Raw genomic sequence first — 19,384 nt, forward strand, 5'->3', positions numbered from 1 at the left:
CCATGTAATTCACCAGGTACGCCTTAAATACAACCTTAAAATACATCATATTGCTTATAGGCGACGTTTCAGCACAGCCAGTCGGAACGTAAAGAGGGGAGAATACTAAGTAACTAAGGGTAGTAATAGCAGCTGAAACAAAGCGTTGTGTATACCCATGATATTCTATCAGGATTTTAGTCCGAAAATAATCATTTTACTGGAAATATGTATAATTGTTGTGTCCATTTCCAAAGCTCAGATTGTCTCCTAAGGTGGAAGGTCTTGAGTTGTGACATATGTGACACAGTCTGATCATTTTGGTCTGGATCCGATGTAATGATCAGACTTTTCTTTCAAAAAATGTAAATACATTTCCGCGTTGTTGAAAATCAAGGACACATCGTTAGTCAACTAAAGGCCAATGCACACAGCGTGCGATTTCTGTTGCGCGACAACATTCCATTGCAACGCACACGGCGTGCGATGCGATTTTTGTTGCGCCGCAAAATTCCATTTTCAACTCACACCATTGAAGTCTATGAGAAAATCATAAAAAATCGCATCCCAATGCACACGGCGTGCGATGCAATTTCTGTTGCACCTCAACATTCCATTGCCTGGCACACTGAAAAGAAGATGAGGTTTACCAAATGGCATCCATTATCCGTTGTGTCCAGTATGTATTTGAATTATATGATATGAAAATGAAATGATAATGTTGTACATCATAAACCCTTCATGTACCGTAGGTGTATGTACTATATCAGACCTTTTGGGTCCAGTGGCGGCTGGTGCTAAACATTTTGGGTGGGGCACAGGTTATGGGGGCATGCTCCACGGGGAAGAATATCAACTTTAAAATCTGGATTTACAGTCGATTTTAGCATGAGAATAGCTCTACCCCCCTGTACAGACCTCGCCATCCCCTCTACCCCCCTGTACAGACCTCTTCATCCCCTCTACCCACCTCTACAGACCTCTTCATCCCCTCTACCCCCCTGTACAGACCTCTTCATCCCCTCTACCCACCTCTACAGACCTCTTCATCACCTCTACCCACCTCTACATCTCCTCTACCCACCTCTACAGACCTCTCCATCCCCTCTACCCCCTGTACAGACCTCTCCATCCCCTCTACCCCCCTGTACATACCTCCTCATCCCCCCTACCCCCCTGTACAGACCTCTTCATCCCCTCTACCCCCCTGTACATACCTCCTCATCCCCCCTACCCCCCTGTACAGACCTCTTCATCCCCTCTACCCCCCTGTACATACCTCCTCATCCCCCCTACCCCCCTGTACAGACCTCTCCATCCCCTCTACCCCCCCTGTACAGACCTCTTCATCCCCTCTACCCCCCTGTACAGACCTCTTCATCCCCTCTACCCCCCTGTACATACCTCCTCATCCCCCCTACCCCCCTGTACAGACCTCTCCATCCCCTCTACCCCCCTGTACAGACCTCTTCATCCCCTCTACCCCCCTGTACAGACCTCTTCATCCCCTCTACCCCCCTGTACAGACCTCTTCATCCCGCCTACCCACCTCTACAGACCTCTTCATCCCCCCTACCCACCTCTACAGACCTCTTCATCCCCCCTACCCACCTCTACATACCTCCTCATCCCCCCTACCCCCCTGTACAGACCTCTCCATCCCCTCTACCCCCCCTGTACAGACCTCTCCATCCCCTCTACCCCCCTGTACAGACCTCTTCATCCCCTCTACCCCCCTGTACAGACCTCTTTATCCCCTCTACCCCCCTGTACAGACCTCTTCATCCCCCCTACCCCCCTGTACAGACCTCTTCATCCCCTCTAGTGAGTGTGTGAGTGTGAGTGTGTGTGTGTGTGTGTGTGTGTGTGTGTGTGTGTGTGTGTGTGTGTGTGTGCGTGTGTGCGTGTGTGTGTGTGTGTGTGTGTGTGTGTGTGTGCGTGTGCTGAATACATAAACAAACAAGCTAAAAGACGACAATAGAAAACGTACCATGCTGACGATATTACTAAATGTTTGAAGTAGCTTTTATCTTAGCTGACTCTCTTACCTTCAGGTCGAGTTTGTGTATTCTGGCTTCGCAAAACACCAACAGTAGCAGCCTAACAGCCGCGGAGATTGCGCGGAGATTGCGCGGAGATTGCGACCACAAACGAAGTTTGACTTCGGTAATAGGTCCAGTTGTAATATCCTCAAGCAGGGGAGGCTGGCTCCCCACCAAAGGGAGAAGAGAGAGATTTTTTTTCTATGACTTCTCGACAGTGTTGCTTCTGAATATCATAGTCCAATCAGCTAGTGTTCTGTGGCGTATATCATAGTCCAATCAGCTAGTGTTCTGTGGAGTATGTTCCAATCAGCTTCAAGTCCCGCCCCTTTCGGTGCATGTCCCAAAACCCCATAGACAATTGACCGAATGGCCTGAAGTTACCAAAATAGATTTTACATGCAAGTCTACGAGAACAGCCTAGTGCAACTTCGAGTAGACTGAAAGTTGCCCCGAAAGGGGCGGGACTTGAAGCTGATTGGAACATACTCCACAGAACACTAGCTGATTGGACTATGATATACTCCACAGAACACTAGCTGATTGGACTATGATATTCAGAAGCAACACTGTCTAGAAGTCATAGAAAAAAAATCTCTCTCTTCTCCCTTTGGTGGGGCATTGCCCAATTGCACCTAATGAACCAGCCTCCCCTGTTTGGGTCAGACCTTCAGCCTTTAACTTCTTTCAAAAAAGGAGACAGTCAAAAATGTATGCTCCAGTCTCTCTCCCCGTTATGAGTGACTCAATTAATTTAGATAGACCAGTTGAAGTTTTCCCAATTGTCCCATTGTGATGCAATAATCTGTCGCACCACAAACTTTTACAACATTTGCCAAATTTGACAGTGCGACAAAACTCGCACGCCGTGTGCTTTGTCCCATTCAAAATGAATGGAATCGAATTTTCTCTGTGCGATTAAAATCGGGGCCGTGTGTGTTGGGATGCGATGTTCTCATAGACTTCCATTCAAACTTCAAAATGGAATGTTGTCGCGCAACAGAAATCGCACGCTGTGTGCACTGGCCTTAACACAGCTTGTTTTGTGAGCCCATGCTAAGCTAACAACGTAAAGTAGTGTTCTAGTTAACTAGGTAGCAGTGGGGATTACTCACCGAATCCATTGCGTGGCAGTATTTAAGCTTGACTAGCGAGTTTGTGTTATGATTCTCAACACCGTTGAAACGTAGTTCCGTGTTTCAAAAGAGGAGTCAGAACAGTTTGATTGGTTGCCGACATGCGGACCAAAAGACTAGAACGTGTCACATATGTTTGATTCATCACATGACCTGCCCATACTAACAGGTGGAGGTTTCCCTGGTTGGAGCAAACCTTACTTTGCCGTTCTGGAAAAGCATTTTCAAGCATCAAATGAGGAAGTGAAACTACTGCTGGACTTTGCCTTTAATACTATAGGATCTAATACTTCTTTAATACTATAGGATCTAATACTTCAGGATCTCTTTGAGATGACCTCTTCAGTAATGTTCTATGAAAACACTTGCCAGATTCCTCCAGGGACAAACAGACATTGATTTATTTTAACGGCTCCATATTGCACATATCAGATCACAGCCTCAGTCACCTCCTACTATGTTGCTGTTGCTATGTCATGTCCTTGAGACTAACAGATAAAAGTGTTTTTTGAGGGTTACGGCTTTGTGGCCTCTCTCTCTCTCTCTCTCTCTCTCTCTCTCTCTCTCTCTCTCTCTCTCTCTCTCTCTCTGTGAAGTTCACACCCTCTGCATCATTGAGAGGGTGAGCCTTAGCTAATTATTCCTTCTAATATCCCCAAATTGTCCACAAACTGAGCTTTTCACAAAGAGGGAGGGAGAAAAGAGAGAGAGTGACAGCACAAGCCACCCATGGGCCATATATCTATATGAATCTGTGGTACGTGATGGTGGTCTATGGTGGTCTACCATTCAGCTCTGAAGCCTCATGTTTCTCAACCTGTGGAGGGCGCCAAAAAACCTTACAAAGCTGAGAGCGGACATGACAGGCCTACTTGCGACTCCCTGCCAGAAGGACTGGTACCTTGTAACGTCTGTTACGTCTTCTCAACATTTCATTTTTGACCGGTTTCATTTTTTTTGCAAGTGTTCTTTGAATACAACTTCATAGAAAGCACACATCACGAATCAAATCGACTCATTGAGACATTAGAATGTGATTGACTAATACTGGACCACAAGGGTCCACAAACATTAAACAAATCCTTAAAGCAGGGAGGTATTGGCAACATATACTACATAATATGGAACATAAATTAGCCTACTTTTCTCTCATAGTCTAATAAATAACAAACAAATACACCTGTTGTTGTTGTTGTTATTGTTTTCCCCAAAGGTTCCAGACCCCTTGGAGCGTGTTTTCAGTTAACAGTCAAACAGTCAACAGTCTACTGTACACTACACACCTCCAGTGTGTTTCAACATACGTGTGACCTGAGCTGCTCTCACTAGCTGCATAGTAGTGTTGTAGTGTGTCGCTATTCACTCAGCTAGCTCCCTCGTTTAGCACACATGCTTGGCCTGGGCTAGGCTAATTCAGCATCAGCTCCAAATAAGCTAGTCCAGGTCAGGCTAAGACTTGTCAAGGCCCCAAGCACATCCAGGCTAAGACCAGACTAAAAAAGATCGTCCTCCTGGCTAGGCTAGGGCTAGCTCAGTCCAGGTGAGGCTAGGCTAGTCCAGGCTAGGCTAGTACGGTGAGAAGATGAAGGGTGCGTGTGTGGCCCTCAGGGGCCCCGGGGCGGGCCTGAAGAGCGCAGGACTAAGGAGAGGTGTTTGGATGATGGCGGCGTGAGGGCCCGGCGGGTGGCGGAGGGAGAGGGGGTTGGTTGCCATGGTGCACAGGGCGGCCGGGTTCAGGTGGCCGGCCAGGAAACCCGCAGGGAAGGTCTTGGACAGCTGCTTCTGCAGGGCCAGTTTGGTCTGGAAGTAGAGAAGAAGAGAAGATAGGATCCCTGGTTGCATTAGGAGTCTCAATGGACCTATCGCTAAGCCACGCCCCAAAATCGAAATTGTCCAATCATATCACAGCAAAAGTCACGACAGGTTGAAAACTCTGACAAACAACTCGCTAAAAAACATGTCTTAGCCCCGCGGTGGCGCAGCGGTCTAAGCATCAGTCTCTGGTGCAAGCTGCCCACTGGGGACTGGGATCGAAACCCGGTCTCGCCAGACCCGGATATGGCCGGGGCCCACGGGGAGCAGCATATTGGACGGCCGCTCCCGAGGGTGGTATAGGCTATTTCCGGATAAGGATCCGTCGCGCAACACCGCCCCCGTCTGGTGCCGGAATAACAGTGTTGGGCTCGAGGGGCCGGTAGCTAGTCTATCGGCTCTCTCATCTGGGCTGCCGGCCACGGGGTGCGCGTGCGGCCGATCCTACGCAATAGGCGACAGGGGATAATTGGACACTAGGTTGGGTATAATTGGATAGTAAATTGGGTGAAAAAGGGATAAAATCAAAAATAAATTTATAAAAAAAGAAATAAATAAAAACCATGTCTATTACTTGCTGTGGTAAATCAGAAATCAGAAATTCGCCAATTCCCGCCATTGTAAGTCATTGAATGTCATTCAGTCACGGTCGGTCATTCAGTCACTGTCAGTGAAGCGTTGTTTGTTTGTCTGAGTTTTCAAAGGGGGCGTGGCTTAGCGATAGGTCCATTTGAACAAAGCAGAGGGGTATTCAAGCCTAGGGCCTTGAGGTCTAGAGAACTGTGTCCAGTGTGTCGATTGATTAATGTCACTGATTGGCCATCAAAATCCACAGCGGACACCTGGCGTCCCGCGTCTGAATCAACCCCTTATTAGAGGGGGAAGAAGAATGAAAACCAGCGAGGCTGAACCAGGATTTAAATACCGTGCAGTAAGCCTCTATAAGCTCCATGAAGCCTTTTCTATTGAGTTTGTAGAGTGGCCGTAAATCCACTCCAATGCTAACATCTCAGTGTGTGTGGGGCCGTGAAACTATTTCAATTATTTACAGTAATATATTTTCACACAGGCTCACTGCAGTGCTTATGCGGTTAACCGCAATGTTTGACGGAGGAGGTATAAAACGTCAATCACCGTCAATCTGTGTAAAGCTGCCGCGGATCGTTGGCAACCTCACAAGCCGGCCTTAAATACACCAGACAAGAATGTCACTAGGGCCCGGACTGAGACACTGCCTCTATCCAACAGCTGGGCAAACATGTGTGTGTGTGTGTGTGTGTGTGTGTGTGTGTGTGTGTGTGAGTGAATGTCATGTGTAGATTCACCAGTGTGGTGAATGTACACATGACATTCACACACACACACACACACACACACACACACACACACACACACACACATGAATGTCATATGTACTGTACTATGTGTGGGGCCTATGTGTCTGTGTCAGGCTATGTTTTTATAGGAGTGTATGAGAGAAAATCTGTTTGCGCCTGCCAGTGTATTTGGCCTCACCATTTTTGATGGTTTATTTTTATGACGGTTTAAGACTCCCAGACATAGCCCTTCTCAGTAATCAGCCATGACACGCATGATAGTGCTACAGCCTACATGCATTAACCCCACAGATGGTAGACAGAGACCTTTGGCTGAGGTAATCTGTTTGCCTTTGCGTTGTCATTAAAGGTACAGCAATTTAGATTTCCATATCCTTGATATCCATTTTCAAGTCATTTCTGGCCAGAAGTTAATTACTACAATCGTTTTCAATCAAAATGGTCCAAAAACAGACAACAAGTAGCTAAACACAATTTCTAAATCCAGCAGACTGACAGGACTGTCTGTGCATGTTCCTCTCAACTTTGATTGACTGTCTGTCTCTTTCCTCTTTGCTGCTACTTTATTCAGCTGGCTGTAATGTTATAGCTAGTTAGCAAGCTAAGTAGACTTTTGTCTGAAAGCATAGTCCCGCCTTGTATTTATGTTTGCAGCTATTGTTTTCGAGTTAGAATTATCTAGCTAACTTGATCATAGCTTTCTTTGCCAGCAAACAAATAATACAAATGATTGTAATTTCTAGATAGTGAAATCAAAATGCACACGAATACCCTCATAAAAGCTGAAAATCTATACTTAATAGTTATTGTTTGATTTTAAATCCAAATGTTAGAAGAGTATAGGGCCAAAATAAGAGAATATGCTTCACATGTTCCAGTAATTAGAGGGCACTGTAGATAGATTTTAGGATGAACTCTTGCCAATAGTCTTCAGTCCTGGTCCCTGGGACCACCTAACCCACCTGATCCTGCTGATCAAGGACGTGATGACTAGTTGAATCAGCAATATTTGCGCTGGGCTCGAACAAAAACCTGACAACCCTGTCAGTCCCCAGGACCAAGACACAAGACAGGATGTGTCCCTGGTCCTAGTCCTGTCTGGCCCCTCCTAGTCCTGTCTGACCCCTGCTAGGACTGTGACCACTGGGAGACCCTGTCTCAGGACCATGTCTGTCCCCTCCTAGTCCTGTCTGACCCCTCCTAGTCCTGTCTGACCCCTCCTAGTCCTGTCTGTCCCCTCCTAGTCCTGTCTGTCCCCTCCTAGTCCTGTCTGTCCCCTCCTAGTCCTGTCTGTCCCCTCCTAGTCCTGTCTGTCCCCTCCTAGTCCTGTCTGTCCCCTCCTAGTCCTGTCTGTCCCCTCCTAGTCCTGTCTGACCCCTCCTACTCCTGTCTGACCCCTCCTACTCCTGTCTGACCCCTCCTAGTCCTGTCTGACCCCTCCTAGTCCTGTCTGTCCCCTCCTAGTCCTGTCTGACCCCTCCTAGTCCTGTCTGACCCCTCCTAGTCCTGTCTGTCCCCTCCTAGTCCTGTCTGTCCCCTCCTAGTCCTGTCTGACCCCTCCTAGTCCTGTCTGTCCCCTCCTAGTCCTGTCTGTCCCCTCCTAGTCCTGTCTGACTCCTCCTAGTCCTGTCTGACCCCTCCTAGTCCTGTCTGTCCCCTCCTAGTCCTGTCTGTCCCCTCCTAGTCCTGTCTGACCCCTCCTAGTCCTGTCTGACCCCTCCTAGTCCTGTCTGTCCTCTCCTAGGACTGTGACCCCTGCTAGGACTGTGACCCCTGCTAGGACTGTGACCCCTGGGAGACCCTGTTTCAGGACCAGGCCCTCACCTGAGGGCTGAAGGTGCTGAAGTGGCTGGCCAGCTTCCCCATGGCCGAGGTTACCCCCCCGAACGGGAAGCCACTCCACCTCACGCTCTGCAGACAGGAGAGAAAAAACGGGGGGTGGGGGGGGGTGAAAGTAAGAGGTTGGGTTTGGGGGCATGCTTTTTTGACTCGGAGGGGGTATGACAGGGTAGGAGGGGGGGGGGGGGTTAAAGTACTGTATGTGTGTGTGTGTGTGTGTGTGTGTGTTTGTTGTTTGTGTGGTAAATGCTCACCGCTAGGACCGGGTTAGGCTGGATCTTGGTGTATGGGCTGAACTTCGGCTTTGGGGGCCTTCCTGCCAAACGGTCTTTGTGCCTTTTGCTGCTCATGTGCTGGGAGGATAAAAACAACCTGGGTTAACACTTACATTATATCTGTAACTGGCAAACAAGCAACAGCTAACTCAAGCACAAACCAACATGTTATGCATTTCAAACGCTGGGGAATGGGGCTGTTCATCGAGGGCATTCGTTCATTTTCTGGTTTGTCACCACAGCAGAAGTGCAGGCAACAGAGGCACAGGGTAGTGGTGGCCTAGTGGATAGAGAGAGAAGTGCAGGCAACAGAGGCACAGGGTAATGGTGGCCTAGTGGATAGAGAGTTGGACTTGTGATCGGAAGGTTGTGAGTTCAAATCCCGCCTGAAACCACACCACTACTAGTGTGCCCTTGGGTAAGGCACTTAGCCCTCAGTTACTCCAGGGGGAATGTCCCTGTAATTCGTAATTCGTAATTGTAAGTCGCTTTGGATAAAAGCGTCTGCTAAATGGCAAAATTATTAAAAATTAAATTAGAGTTGGACTGGTCAGGAGTTCAAATCCCACCTGGGAACACTAAGGCCCTAAATGACTCCAGGGAGACTGTCCCTGTAATCTCTAATTGTAAATTGCTTTGGATAAAAGCGTCTGCTAATGGTGAAACATTTTTATGTAAATGCTGAGACACAGTTTCATTAACTGATTAATATCAGTGAGACAAGATTCGTTGTCACAGCAACAACAGTCATGACAACTACACACATTTAGAAAAAAGAACACCAGGAAGTATTCAAATTAGCTCGGCCCTTGCCGTACCAAAGAACTTATAATCACATATTATAGTTTGTTGAGTTTGTAGCTACAAAACATTTGTTTATTGTTTATTAACCATGATAAAAGGAAATGTTTAATTTGGAGCAGATATTTAGATATTTAGAGTTCTGGGGAAAAACCCAGGGAGAATTTAGGGTTATTCAATTAATGAAGTGAATGAACAATCGGAACATAAACTAGGTCGGAATTCATATCTGATTTACTATATCATTATTTAATGATAACATAATATAATATCTTATTGCATTTTCACAAACTTTTTTCTATGTGGGAGACCTTACATGTATTGCATATGTTTTTATCCAATAGGTGATTCATTTTCTGTATGTCTACAAATTGCTCAATGCATGTCATGCACGCATGACTAGAATCATTCATTTTGTAAGTGTTTAGCATTTACTTGTAAGTTCCATATACCGGTACAACATATACATTCCCTATAGACTTTCAATAAATCTTTACCATGTGGGCTCCCTCTTACACTCACCTGTTTGAGCTGCGTCTCAGAGTTCACCGACACCTCACACACCTTGCAGTGGAACAGCTGGTTGGCTGCGGCCACCCCGCTCTTGCTGCTGATTGGCTGCTTGGTCCTGCAGGTGACTCTGGGTGATGACAGGACCTTGCCCCCCCTGCGCCGTGTCGACCCCCCCGCCTGGCCTTCTAACATCAGCTTGTGTTTGGAGCCTGGGTGAACCCATAGAGAAACGGGTTACATGTTTTATTCCAACATGGTCGGTTATGAGCAGGGGGATGGCATCCCCCCCTGAAATAAAAACGGTCAAAATCATCCCCCTTCTAAAACTGCCATGCCCCCTTTCCATCCCTTATGTCATTTTATCAGTGAACGTGGTATTACTGCTATTTCAGCATTTAGTTTTGCGCATATTGAGTAAAATACTGTGGCCGAGGGGGGGGGGGGGGGGGGGGGCACGCACACATGCAATGTTTATTTTTATTTTATTAAGTCACTGACGCTGTGGGGATGCTAAAGTTGTCCCCATATGATCAAATCCACCATCCCCCCCTGATTTTGTTTTACAACTTGAGTACTGGTTATGAGAGAACATTATCTTTTTTTTTTTTTACAGTAAATAATCATCTAGCCAAAAGGGTGCAAATGGTTTACATGTCAGTCAGATAATAATTCAATTTAGCTTTCTCTCAGTCAGGTCATCATTATTATTTTTTAAAACATGTGAACAGTATTTAGCTGTAGTGCCAAGCCAAAGGAGCCGTATGGACAGCGCAGTGCAGTATGAAGGCCTACCGCTGTAGTGGGCTACCAGCTGGGAGGAGGAGTTGACTGTGATTTTGCACATGGGACAGTGGAGGTCCGTGGCGGGGCTCTTGGCCTCCGTAGGCACCTCCTCCTCTGGTCCCGGCGGCTCTCCCTGGCCCATGAGGGGTTCCAGGGGGTCGGGGTCAGGGCCAGGGCCAGGGCCGGGGCCGGGGCTGGGACCCTCCACGGCACCACTGTCAGACAGGAGGTCAGAGAGCTGGGAGGCAGGGGACACCTGGGGGGAGAGGAGGACGGACGCGTCCAGGGAGGAGGTCTCGGAGACGGGCGTGGGCGAGGGGGAGGGGGAGGGCCCCTGGCTGTCCTCCAGCCGCAGCCTGACAGCAGGAGGAGATGAGAACAGGCCTGAGCAGAGAAGAGAGGGAGATAGAAGACCTTAAAATACAACACATACAGTATATACATACACTATAATAATACTAATAATAATACTACTACTACTACTAATAATAATACAATAGACTTATATAGCGCTTATCTAGACACTCAAAGACGATTTACAAACTGTTAAAGATCGAGTAGTAATAATAAAAAGAAAAAAAGAAAATAAATAAAAAATTAATAAATGAAAGTATAGGGGCCTAATTAAGGTAGTGCTGGGGACACATTGGAAGGGGAGGGGGAGAGAGATAACTGGTTACAAGCTTGAAGAGGTGGGTTTTGAGGGCCTATTTCCCCAGGGCCATGTTTAAATGCCTATAAATGCCTATTTAATGCCTAAATGCCTGTTTAAATGCCTAAAAACTGCCTATACAAACAGGCGCTTGGGTTATATAGGGGGAAATACCACCATCAATTTATGAATCAAGTCAGACCAAACACAAATTCAGTTTTATTTATTGACTTTCTTTATGATAAATGAACTTTGCAGTCGATATTTCCCGCCGCTGGTCTTATCCCACTGATTGGGAATCACTGTATTAGAAAAACGACCTGAACCAGTCATTACCTGAAACTGTCATTGTCAGAATATGGTATATATTCAGAAATATTGCAACAATTATTAATATTATAGCGACAGTTGATTGTCCCAAGTTGTTGATTGAACCAGTTGATCTCTGGTTACATGTACAGTAGGCCGGTACTACCAAACCGTGACCTTTGAACCCCCAGAGTTGGGCATTTTCAGATGTCATTACTATTTCAGTTTCACATCCTTCTCCGCGTCTCTCTCCCTCCTTCTCACCTCCTGTCTCTGTCTCACCAGCATCAATCAACTGCCATGGCAACTCTAGATATAAAGGGTCTACCATTATGTCGTTTCATGGAAATTGATAGACGTTGGACCAAGAGGATTGGAGGGAAATTGACATAAAATGCTGCAAAGGAGCTACTAGAGATGGAGAGAGACAGATAAGGATAAGGCAGATACGGCAGAAACAGCTTGACACAGGACAAGAGACTTGGAGGACCCTGCTCTGAGAGGTAGGACATGTGGTTCAGCAGATATCATATACATTCTAAATTTATTACAGTATTAATCAGAATTCGAAACAAAAGGATGTAATCGTTGTGTCTAAATACTTCAAGTCGTACTGAAATTATTGAAACGATACAACATCAGTAACAATAATGTAGGGCAAACTCACGTTTCGGAGTTCACCTTCAAAGTGTATTTATTTATTTATAATTTGTTTTTCAGATTTTATCCCTTTTTCACCCAATTTGGTATCCAATTGAACCCAACCTAGCATCCGATTATCCCCTGCCTATTGCGTAGGATCCGCCGCACGACCCCGTGGCCGGCAGCCCCAGAGGAGATCGCCAGGCAGACTAGCTGACTGGCTCCTCGAGCCCAGCACCGTTATTCCGGCACCCCGGGGGCGCTGTTGCGCGACGGATCCTTGTCCGGAAATAGTCCTATACCGCCCTCTGGAGCGGCCGCTCAATATGCCGCTCCCCGTGTGTGCCCCAGCCATATCCGGATCTGGCGAGACCGGGATTCGATCCCAGTCCCCGGTGGGCAGCTTGCACTAGTGGCTAGTGCTTAGACCGCTACGCCACCGCGGGGCTTCAAAGTTTATTTAATCAACTTTAATTCAGCTATAGATTTTCCTCTGCCCAGCCTCCTTCAGGTCTGACTAGGCGTGTATCTTTGGTGGTTGACTGACAGGCCATTTAGCCAATCAATGTTACAGCTATACCCACAAAAAACAACATCCTGAGTGAGGTTCAGTCTGGCTTTTGGTCAGGGCACAGCACCATAAAAACAACAACATTGTGCTGCATTATGTATTGATTTATCAAAAGGTGTTTGATTCAGTTGACCACATAACTGTTGCTAGCCAGACTTAGTAGCATTGGTCTCAGTGAAGGCGCTGTGAATTGGTTTAGAAGCTACCTTGTAGACAGAACACACTATGTCTATGCTGAGAATCACCAGTCTAGCTGTACCCCAGGGTTCAATTTTTAGCTCCTGTTTTGTTCTCCATTTTAATCAATGCCCTGGGAACGTAAATCAGCAAAGTTGCATCTGTATGCAGATGACACGGTCCTCTATTCACACGCTCCTTCTCTGGGGAAGGCTGCTGAAGAGCTCCAGACGTCCTCTCAGTCTCGACAGACCTCCCTGTATGGCTCAAACTAGTCTGCAGACCTCCCTGTATGGGCTCAAACTAGTCTACAGACCTCCCTGTATGGGCTCAAACTAGTCTACAGCCTCCCTGTATGGCTCAAACTAGTCTGCAGACCTCCCTGTATGGGCTCAAACTAGTCTACAGACCTCCCTGTATGGGCTCAAACTAGTCTACAGACCTCCCTGTATGGGCTCAAACTAGTCTAGAGACCTCCCTGTATGGACTCAAACTAGTCTACAGACCTCCCTGTATGGGCTCAAACTAGTCTACAGACCTCCCTGTATGGACTCAAACTAGTCTCGCACAAACAATTTAATCCACGACCTTCACTAGAGCTCACTCTCTGTCAGAGAAGATGAGCATTTTCACATCTATTGAAAATGTGTCCTCCCACAAATACCTAGGTATATGGACGGATGACACGCTGTCAGACAACATTAATACAGTATGGAGAATCTTGTGAGGAGGCTTACAAACTGAAATTGGGTTTTTATTTTTGTAAGGCTTTGCTTTCCGTTGGAGGCTAGAAAGAAGCTTGTCGAAACTACTTTTCTGCATGCAGCCTCTTCTGTGTCACAGAGATTGGACCTTACATGCTTCCCTGCGCTTTGGTACACAGACCAAATCACTCATCCATCATTGCACCTTGTGTCATAGGTGGGCTGGGACTTGTTTGTCAGCTACATTGTGTTCATATACAAAGCCCTTCTGGGTAAACTGTACACCTCTGTAGGCTGCTGTTCTTCAGCATGAGCAGTTACCAGACGCGGCCTACTCTATGGTTTCTACTTAAAGGTCCCTAGGTCTGTTACCGAGTTAGGTAAGACTGCCTTGTCATATTGTGCACCAGGTGCATGGAATAGTCTGCAAGGTGTGTTTCACCTAGATGTACTAGCCTCTTCTTATCCACGGACCCAGATGGGCATCCGAAGTGATATAAAGAGTTTACCTCGATCAATTCTCTTCATCGATATCACATTTCTTTCACAATTTTGCATGCTATACGATGCCACATTTTTTTTCCCGAGACGGTAAACACGGCCTAAGTCACATCCAGTTTTCTCCAACTGGAGAATGTGTCATGTCCGGTTTCAACGCCAAATTTCCATACCATTGGTCGGCCAACCCAAAAAAAAAAAAAAAAAAAAACTGATACATGAGAAAGGTCAAAGGTCAAAGATGGTGCCAAAATATCTCCAAATGGCCTAAACATATAGGTGTCCGCCTAAACATACCTGTACTAAAACAGGTACAAAGTTGCATTTGCTCACATTACTAGCATCAACTTTGGCACAAGTACTAATAAGACCCTGGAGTACTGAGTCCTAGATGATTTGGGCTTGGTTATCAGGTTTCCAAGGTGATATTCACTGTAAAAGCTGTTGTTTTTTTAGGCGGAGACTGAATTTGAGATGTTTTATAATGTTCTAGCTCTATTTGCTCTGACACAGTAACATAGATTTTGATTCTGACACTTCTACAGCCACCCCACAGGTGTTAGCTTTCATTTGATAACAAGATCATTATGAAGGCCCTTGTGATTGAGGAGATATTCTATATTCACTGTGGGCATGTCATTTCGAGCAGAAAACCAGAAAAATTAGGTGGATAAGAAGAGGCTAGTGCCCCCTGAATTAAATGAATGATTTATTAGATAAATAAAGGTTACACATTTATTATTATTATTATTATTATTATTATTATTATAATATATTTTTTTAAACAGCATTTAAGGAGGAAAAGAAAGGGGCACTTGAATAGAAAGAAGAGATTCCCACAGATATATACAGTTATATGTATAGATATATACAGATATATACAGTTTTATGTATAGATATATACAGATATTATACAGATATATACCTATTCCATCTGTGAGATTGGTGTCCATCAGTGCTGGTAGGGTCTCTGACATTGACACTCCTTTCTTCCCCCTCTCCCTCTCCCTCTCCCTCTCCGTGTGTGAGGCCTGGCTCCGATGTCGGTTCCTCTGGACGTCCATGGCCTTCAGTTTGCGGGCGTGTTTGTGACCCTTGTAGTGCGCCTCAGCCTGGTTCTGTAGATGGAGGGAGACAGACAAAGACACGGAAATGAGGAGCATCGTGTTATCAAGAGCTACAGCGATGGCCTTCTCCAACCCAGGCCCAGGAGGGCTAGGACAGGGTGTGCAGGTTTTGTTCCATCCTAGCACTTACACACACAAGTGAGCAAGGTCTTGGTGATTCGTTGATTATAGTTATATTACAGGCTTCCCACACCTTCTGAAACATCAAATTCAAGCACCTTTCAAGGACTTTTTAAAGACTCAATTCCCTCAAATTCAAGGACCCAACACGGCATAGTTTGAGACAGAACTAGTTGACGAGCTAAGTATGTTATTTTTTTAAAATATATTTTTTTTTTAGAGAGAGAGAGAGAGAGAGAGAGAGAGAGAGAGAGAGAGAGAGAGAGAGAGAGAGAGAGAGAGAGAGAGAGAGAGGGGAATTCAAGCACTTTCAATGACCCATGTCTATTTTCCAAAACTTTTAAGACCTTGATTTCTTTTTCTCAAATTCACAAACTTTCAAGGATTTCAAGGACCCGTGGGAACCCTGATATTAGGTGTGTTTGTGCTTGGCTGGAGCAAAAGCCTGCACACCCTTTTATCTCTCTCCTGACCCGGGCTGGTGACTACGAGGTGCAGTGTGATACTGCAGACTGAAATCAAGTTTCATCAACCAGGAGGAGAGTATTCAATTCCACTTGAATTGCAGCCAGATAAGGACTTGGGAGGTGAAAATTCATTCAGCCGAGTTTTATGGAATTGTAATGGCATTGGCACCCAACTCATAAAAGCAAACATGGTCAAATGAATCCATAGCATCATTTCATAATCTCTAGACATGGTTTAAACACGGCCTTGGTTTCTCATGCTTCCATGGCATTCTGGAAAATGATGAGATTATATACACTTGAGTTAGTAGGGGGAGAGTATCGTCATCATCAACTGATTCCTCCAGGCACACCGATGTGAACTGAGACGTACTGAAGCACATTCGGAGGACCCTACGGCAAGTCGCTTGACTCGAGTCATTTTGTCTTCTGATGATGAACATTCTGACACAAAATGTCCTCCACCCATTTCACTCTGACTCTACGCACCTCCCAAATGGGGATTACACATTGGCCGTAGTGTGTTATCCTCCCAAACGATGTTAAGAAGAGCTTCTTTGGAATCCCAATCCCAAACAAACATCTAGTCTTACTGAACATGGATGCTTTAAGCTTCACCACTCAACAATCCCAATGTTTCAAGGAAACACGGTCCTTATTAAAAGACCAACAACCCCCCCAGCGAAACCACAGCAGGGTCTTGTTGTTTTTGGGAGGAGACGTGAGGTAATAAAGCTAATATATGCAGTGTTTGTGACACATTTCTAGTCCAATATTTGATATTGTGCAATGTGGTACACATAAACAAACCGAAGAAATAACACATCTACAGGAAGGGACAGATGTGTTAAGGTAAGTCAGATGCCATTCAAATAGATATGAATAGATATTCATACATACACAGCAATAAATACCATTCTGGGAAACCTGCAACAAAAAGATGCTCCAAAACTAGCATTACCTCCAAACCACCGTCTCACATTATTTATCCAACAGGACACACATATTCAGACAACAGCAGCAAACGACATGGCTGTCATTTCGGTTTATGGGAATGCGATTAATATATGCCCACCACTACACATGCCCAGTGCTTTTTCCAACATCCTAGAAGTAGGATGAACTCAGAAATGGGGTGCATATATTTGAAGTCCATGTCTCCCCTTCACCACTTGAACAAGCCTCCAGGCCAGCATACCAAACATACATAAAGGTCATGACCTCAGGGGTGTGTGTGTGTGCATGGACTCTAGCTCTGGTCCAGGGCCTAGTATGTTCATAGTAAAGTTCATTCTGTGCCTATGACACTACAAACGCCCTATTACACTCAATACCAACAGTCGTTGGTCTCTTCTCCAATGATCAATTCTTTAGTGGCTATATTCAATATATACATTTGTTACTCACCAAAGTACTGATGTTGATAAGACTGCTGACAACCTATTCTTCGTATGTGCAATATGTGTGTAATTTCTCCAAAATACAAAATAAGAGGAGAACCGATTACTTTGCTGACCGTCACCAGTTTTTGACTTGGGAGGAGTCACGTGGTCAGTCACATGACTTCAGCTGCACTGACCCCATGACTCGTGCCTCGTCTTTAACTGGAGACAGTAGTGCTTGGGGTTGTCAGCTGATTAGATTAGATTAGATTCAACTTTATTGTCATTGCAGAGTACACGTACAGTACCAGACAATGAAATGCAGTTTAGCATCAAACCAGAAGTGCAAATAGGGATATAAGATAAGAACATGATATAAAAACATGACAGTGATAGTGATAGGTACAGTAAGGCAAGTACGGTAGTTTAGAGGTATATACAGTTATGAGCTATGTACAGGTAAGATATCTATGTACAGATGTATAAATAGAGGCTATATCAAAAAGAGGTATGTGCAATGTGTAAATATATGGTATGTGCAAATGTAGTATTTGTAAACAGTAGTAGTGCAAAGGCTACATTGGATTGTACATTAGAACATCAGACAAGTGGCCAACAATGTTCTGTCTTGAGTGTAACAGGGCGTTTGTATAGGCTCAGGATTAGCATGCCATGCTAGGCCCTGGACCAGTGCTACGTGGACCCTGGATACGTTGAATGCCAACAAGCGATAACCATTCAGCGTGTCTGAGACGTCTCCTGAACTGGACCTAGAGACGCTGACCCCGTGGCACTTTTGTACATCATCAGTTTGGATAGGGACATCCAAAAACAACAACAACAACAACAACGCATATATATCTGATTCAAGTGCCTATGAATAGGATATACGGATCAATATCGGGTTGGGCAACCGGTAGGAGACCCTAACTGACGCGGTCTGGGGTCTAACCTCACCGCCTGTCACTCACGTAGTCCACTGGGTCAGTCGGCGCAGACGACTGGGCTGCAGGCATACGGACAGGGGAGAGAAGACGTTAGCTAACGTTAGCTAACCATCGGGCTTTTAAGACACTCTCAAAGTTTAGCAGTGTGGTCGTCCATGGGTTTTTGCGGAAAAAATATGGGCAGAAAATAACATATTCATATTACATTGAACATATCCAAACATTCATGGTGAACTGGACATGGTAAACTGGGCTAGAGAGAGAGAGAGAGAGAGAGAGAGAGAGAGAGAGAGAGAGAGAGAGAGAGAGAGAGAGAGAGAGAGAGAGAGAGAGAGAGAGAGAGAGAGAGAGAGAGAGAGAGAGAGAGAGAGAGAGAGAGAGAGAGAGAGAGAGAGAGAGAGAGAGAGAGGGGGGGGCAGAGGGTCAGTCAAGTTAATACAGAAAAAAAAATCTAATTTGGCTAGTTTTCCCCTAACTATATAAATGCAAATTATAGATAGCCACGGGAATGAAACCCCAATGAATATATGTAAATTCTGAGTAATACTAAAAAAACCTATTGGTTGATAACTGATTTCTTCTGTGAATTGGGTATTGTCAGATGGGAAAAGCATCTTGAATAAAAACGTATGGTATTCAAGCCTGCTGATTGACTTGAAGGTAATAGGCTTGATATAATTAAGTATTTCTCATGTATAATTCTTCCTCTGGGTAGAAAGTTGCCCTTTAGCACAAAACTGACATTAGCTGGCTCGTGTCTAACTGACTTGTGTAACTTCATCCTATCAGGTAATTCTGCTTTTACCCAGAAGAGAGGTGTCTAAATCAAAAGAAAATAGGAAAGGAAAGAGTCTCACGACGTGTTAAATAGTCTCATGGTTCTTACATCAACCATCTGCTCTATCCATTGATCTTGAGCCGCCAAAGATGCAATTATTTCTTTGTCCATGTGCTTTTGTGTGCTCACTTTGTGTGAGTATGTGTGTATGTGTGTGTGTGTGTGTATATGTGTGTGTGTATGTGTGTGTGTGTGTGTGTGTGTGTGTGTATTGTAGATCTTATATGAGGGGATTTGAGACACCTGCAAAGATAGGCGGGGTGGCAACCTCTGTCTTTTGACAGTCACCTGATAAGTGAACAACAAACACACAGTGATACATGAACCGGAGTAAACACACACACACACACACACACACACACACACAAACACAAACACAAAAAAAAAGCTTGTCCACATGCACACACTTGTATTACTGAACATTGAACATTAT

The 19,384-nt window shown here is 45.3% G+C and overlaps 1 protein-coding gene across 1 annotated transcript in view; it reads right to left on the reverse strand.

The window, feature by feature from the left end:
- Positions 1–4,723: 4,723 nt before the first annotated feature.
- LOC308167507 (zinc finger protein 385C-like) overlaps positions 4,724–19,384 on the reverse strand; it is a gene marked incomplete at both ends in the record, with an annotated part of 38,569 nt that continues 23,908 nt past the window's right edge. The window contains 6 exons of the mRNA XM_080541924.1: positions 4,724–4,957; positions 8,131–8,217; positions 8,400–8,498; positions 9,744–9,943; positions 10,527–10,873; positions 15,046–15,188. Coding sequence (XP_080398050.1) covers positions 4,724–4,957; positions 8,131–8,217; positions 8,400–8,498; positions 9,744–9,943; positions 10,527–10,873; positions 15,046–15,188 — 1,110 coding nt within the window. The remainder of the gene's footprint in view (positions 4,958–8,130; positions 8,218–8,399; positions 8,499–9,743; positions 9,944–10,526; positions 10,874–15,045; positions 15,189–19,384) is intronic.

This window comes from Nansenia antarctica (genome assembly GCF_963989245.1).
Source record: "Nansenia antarctica genome assembly, chromosome: 11".
Lineage (NCBI taxonomy): Eukaryota > Metazoa > Chordata > Actinopteri > Argentiniformes > Microstomatidae > Nansenia > Nansenia antarctica.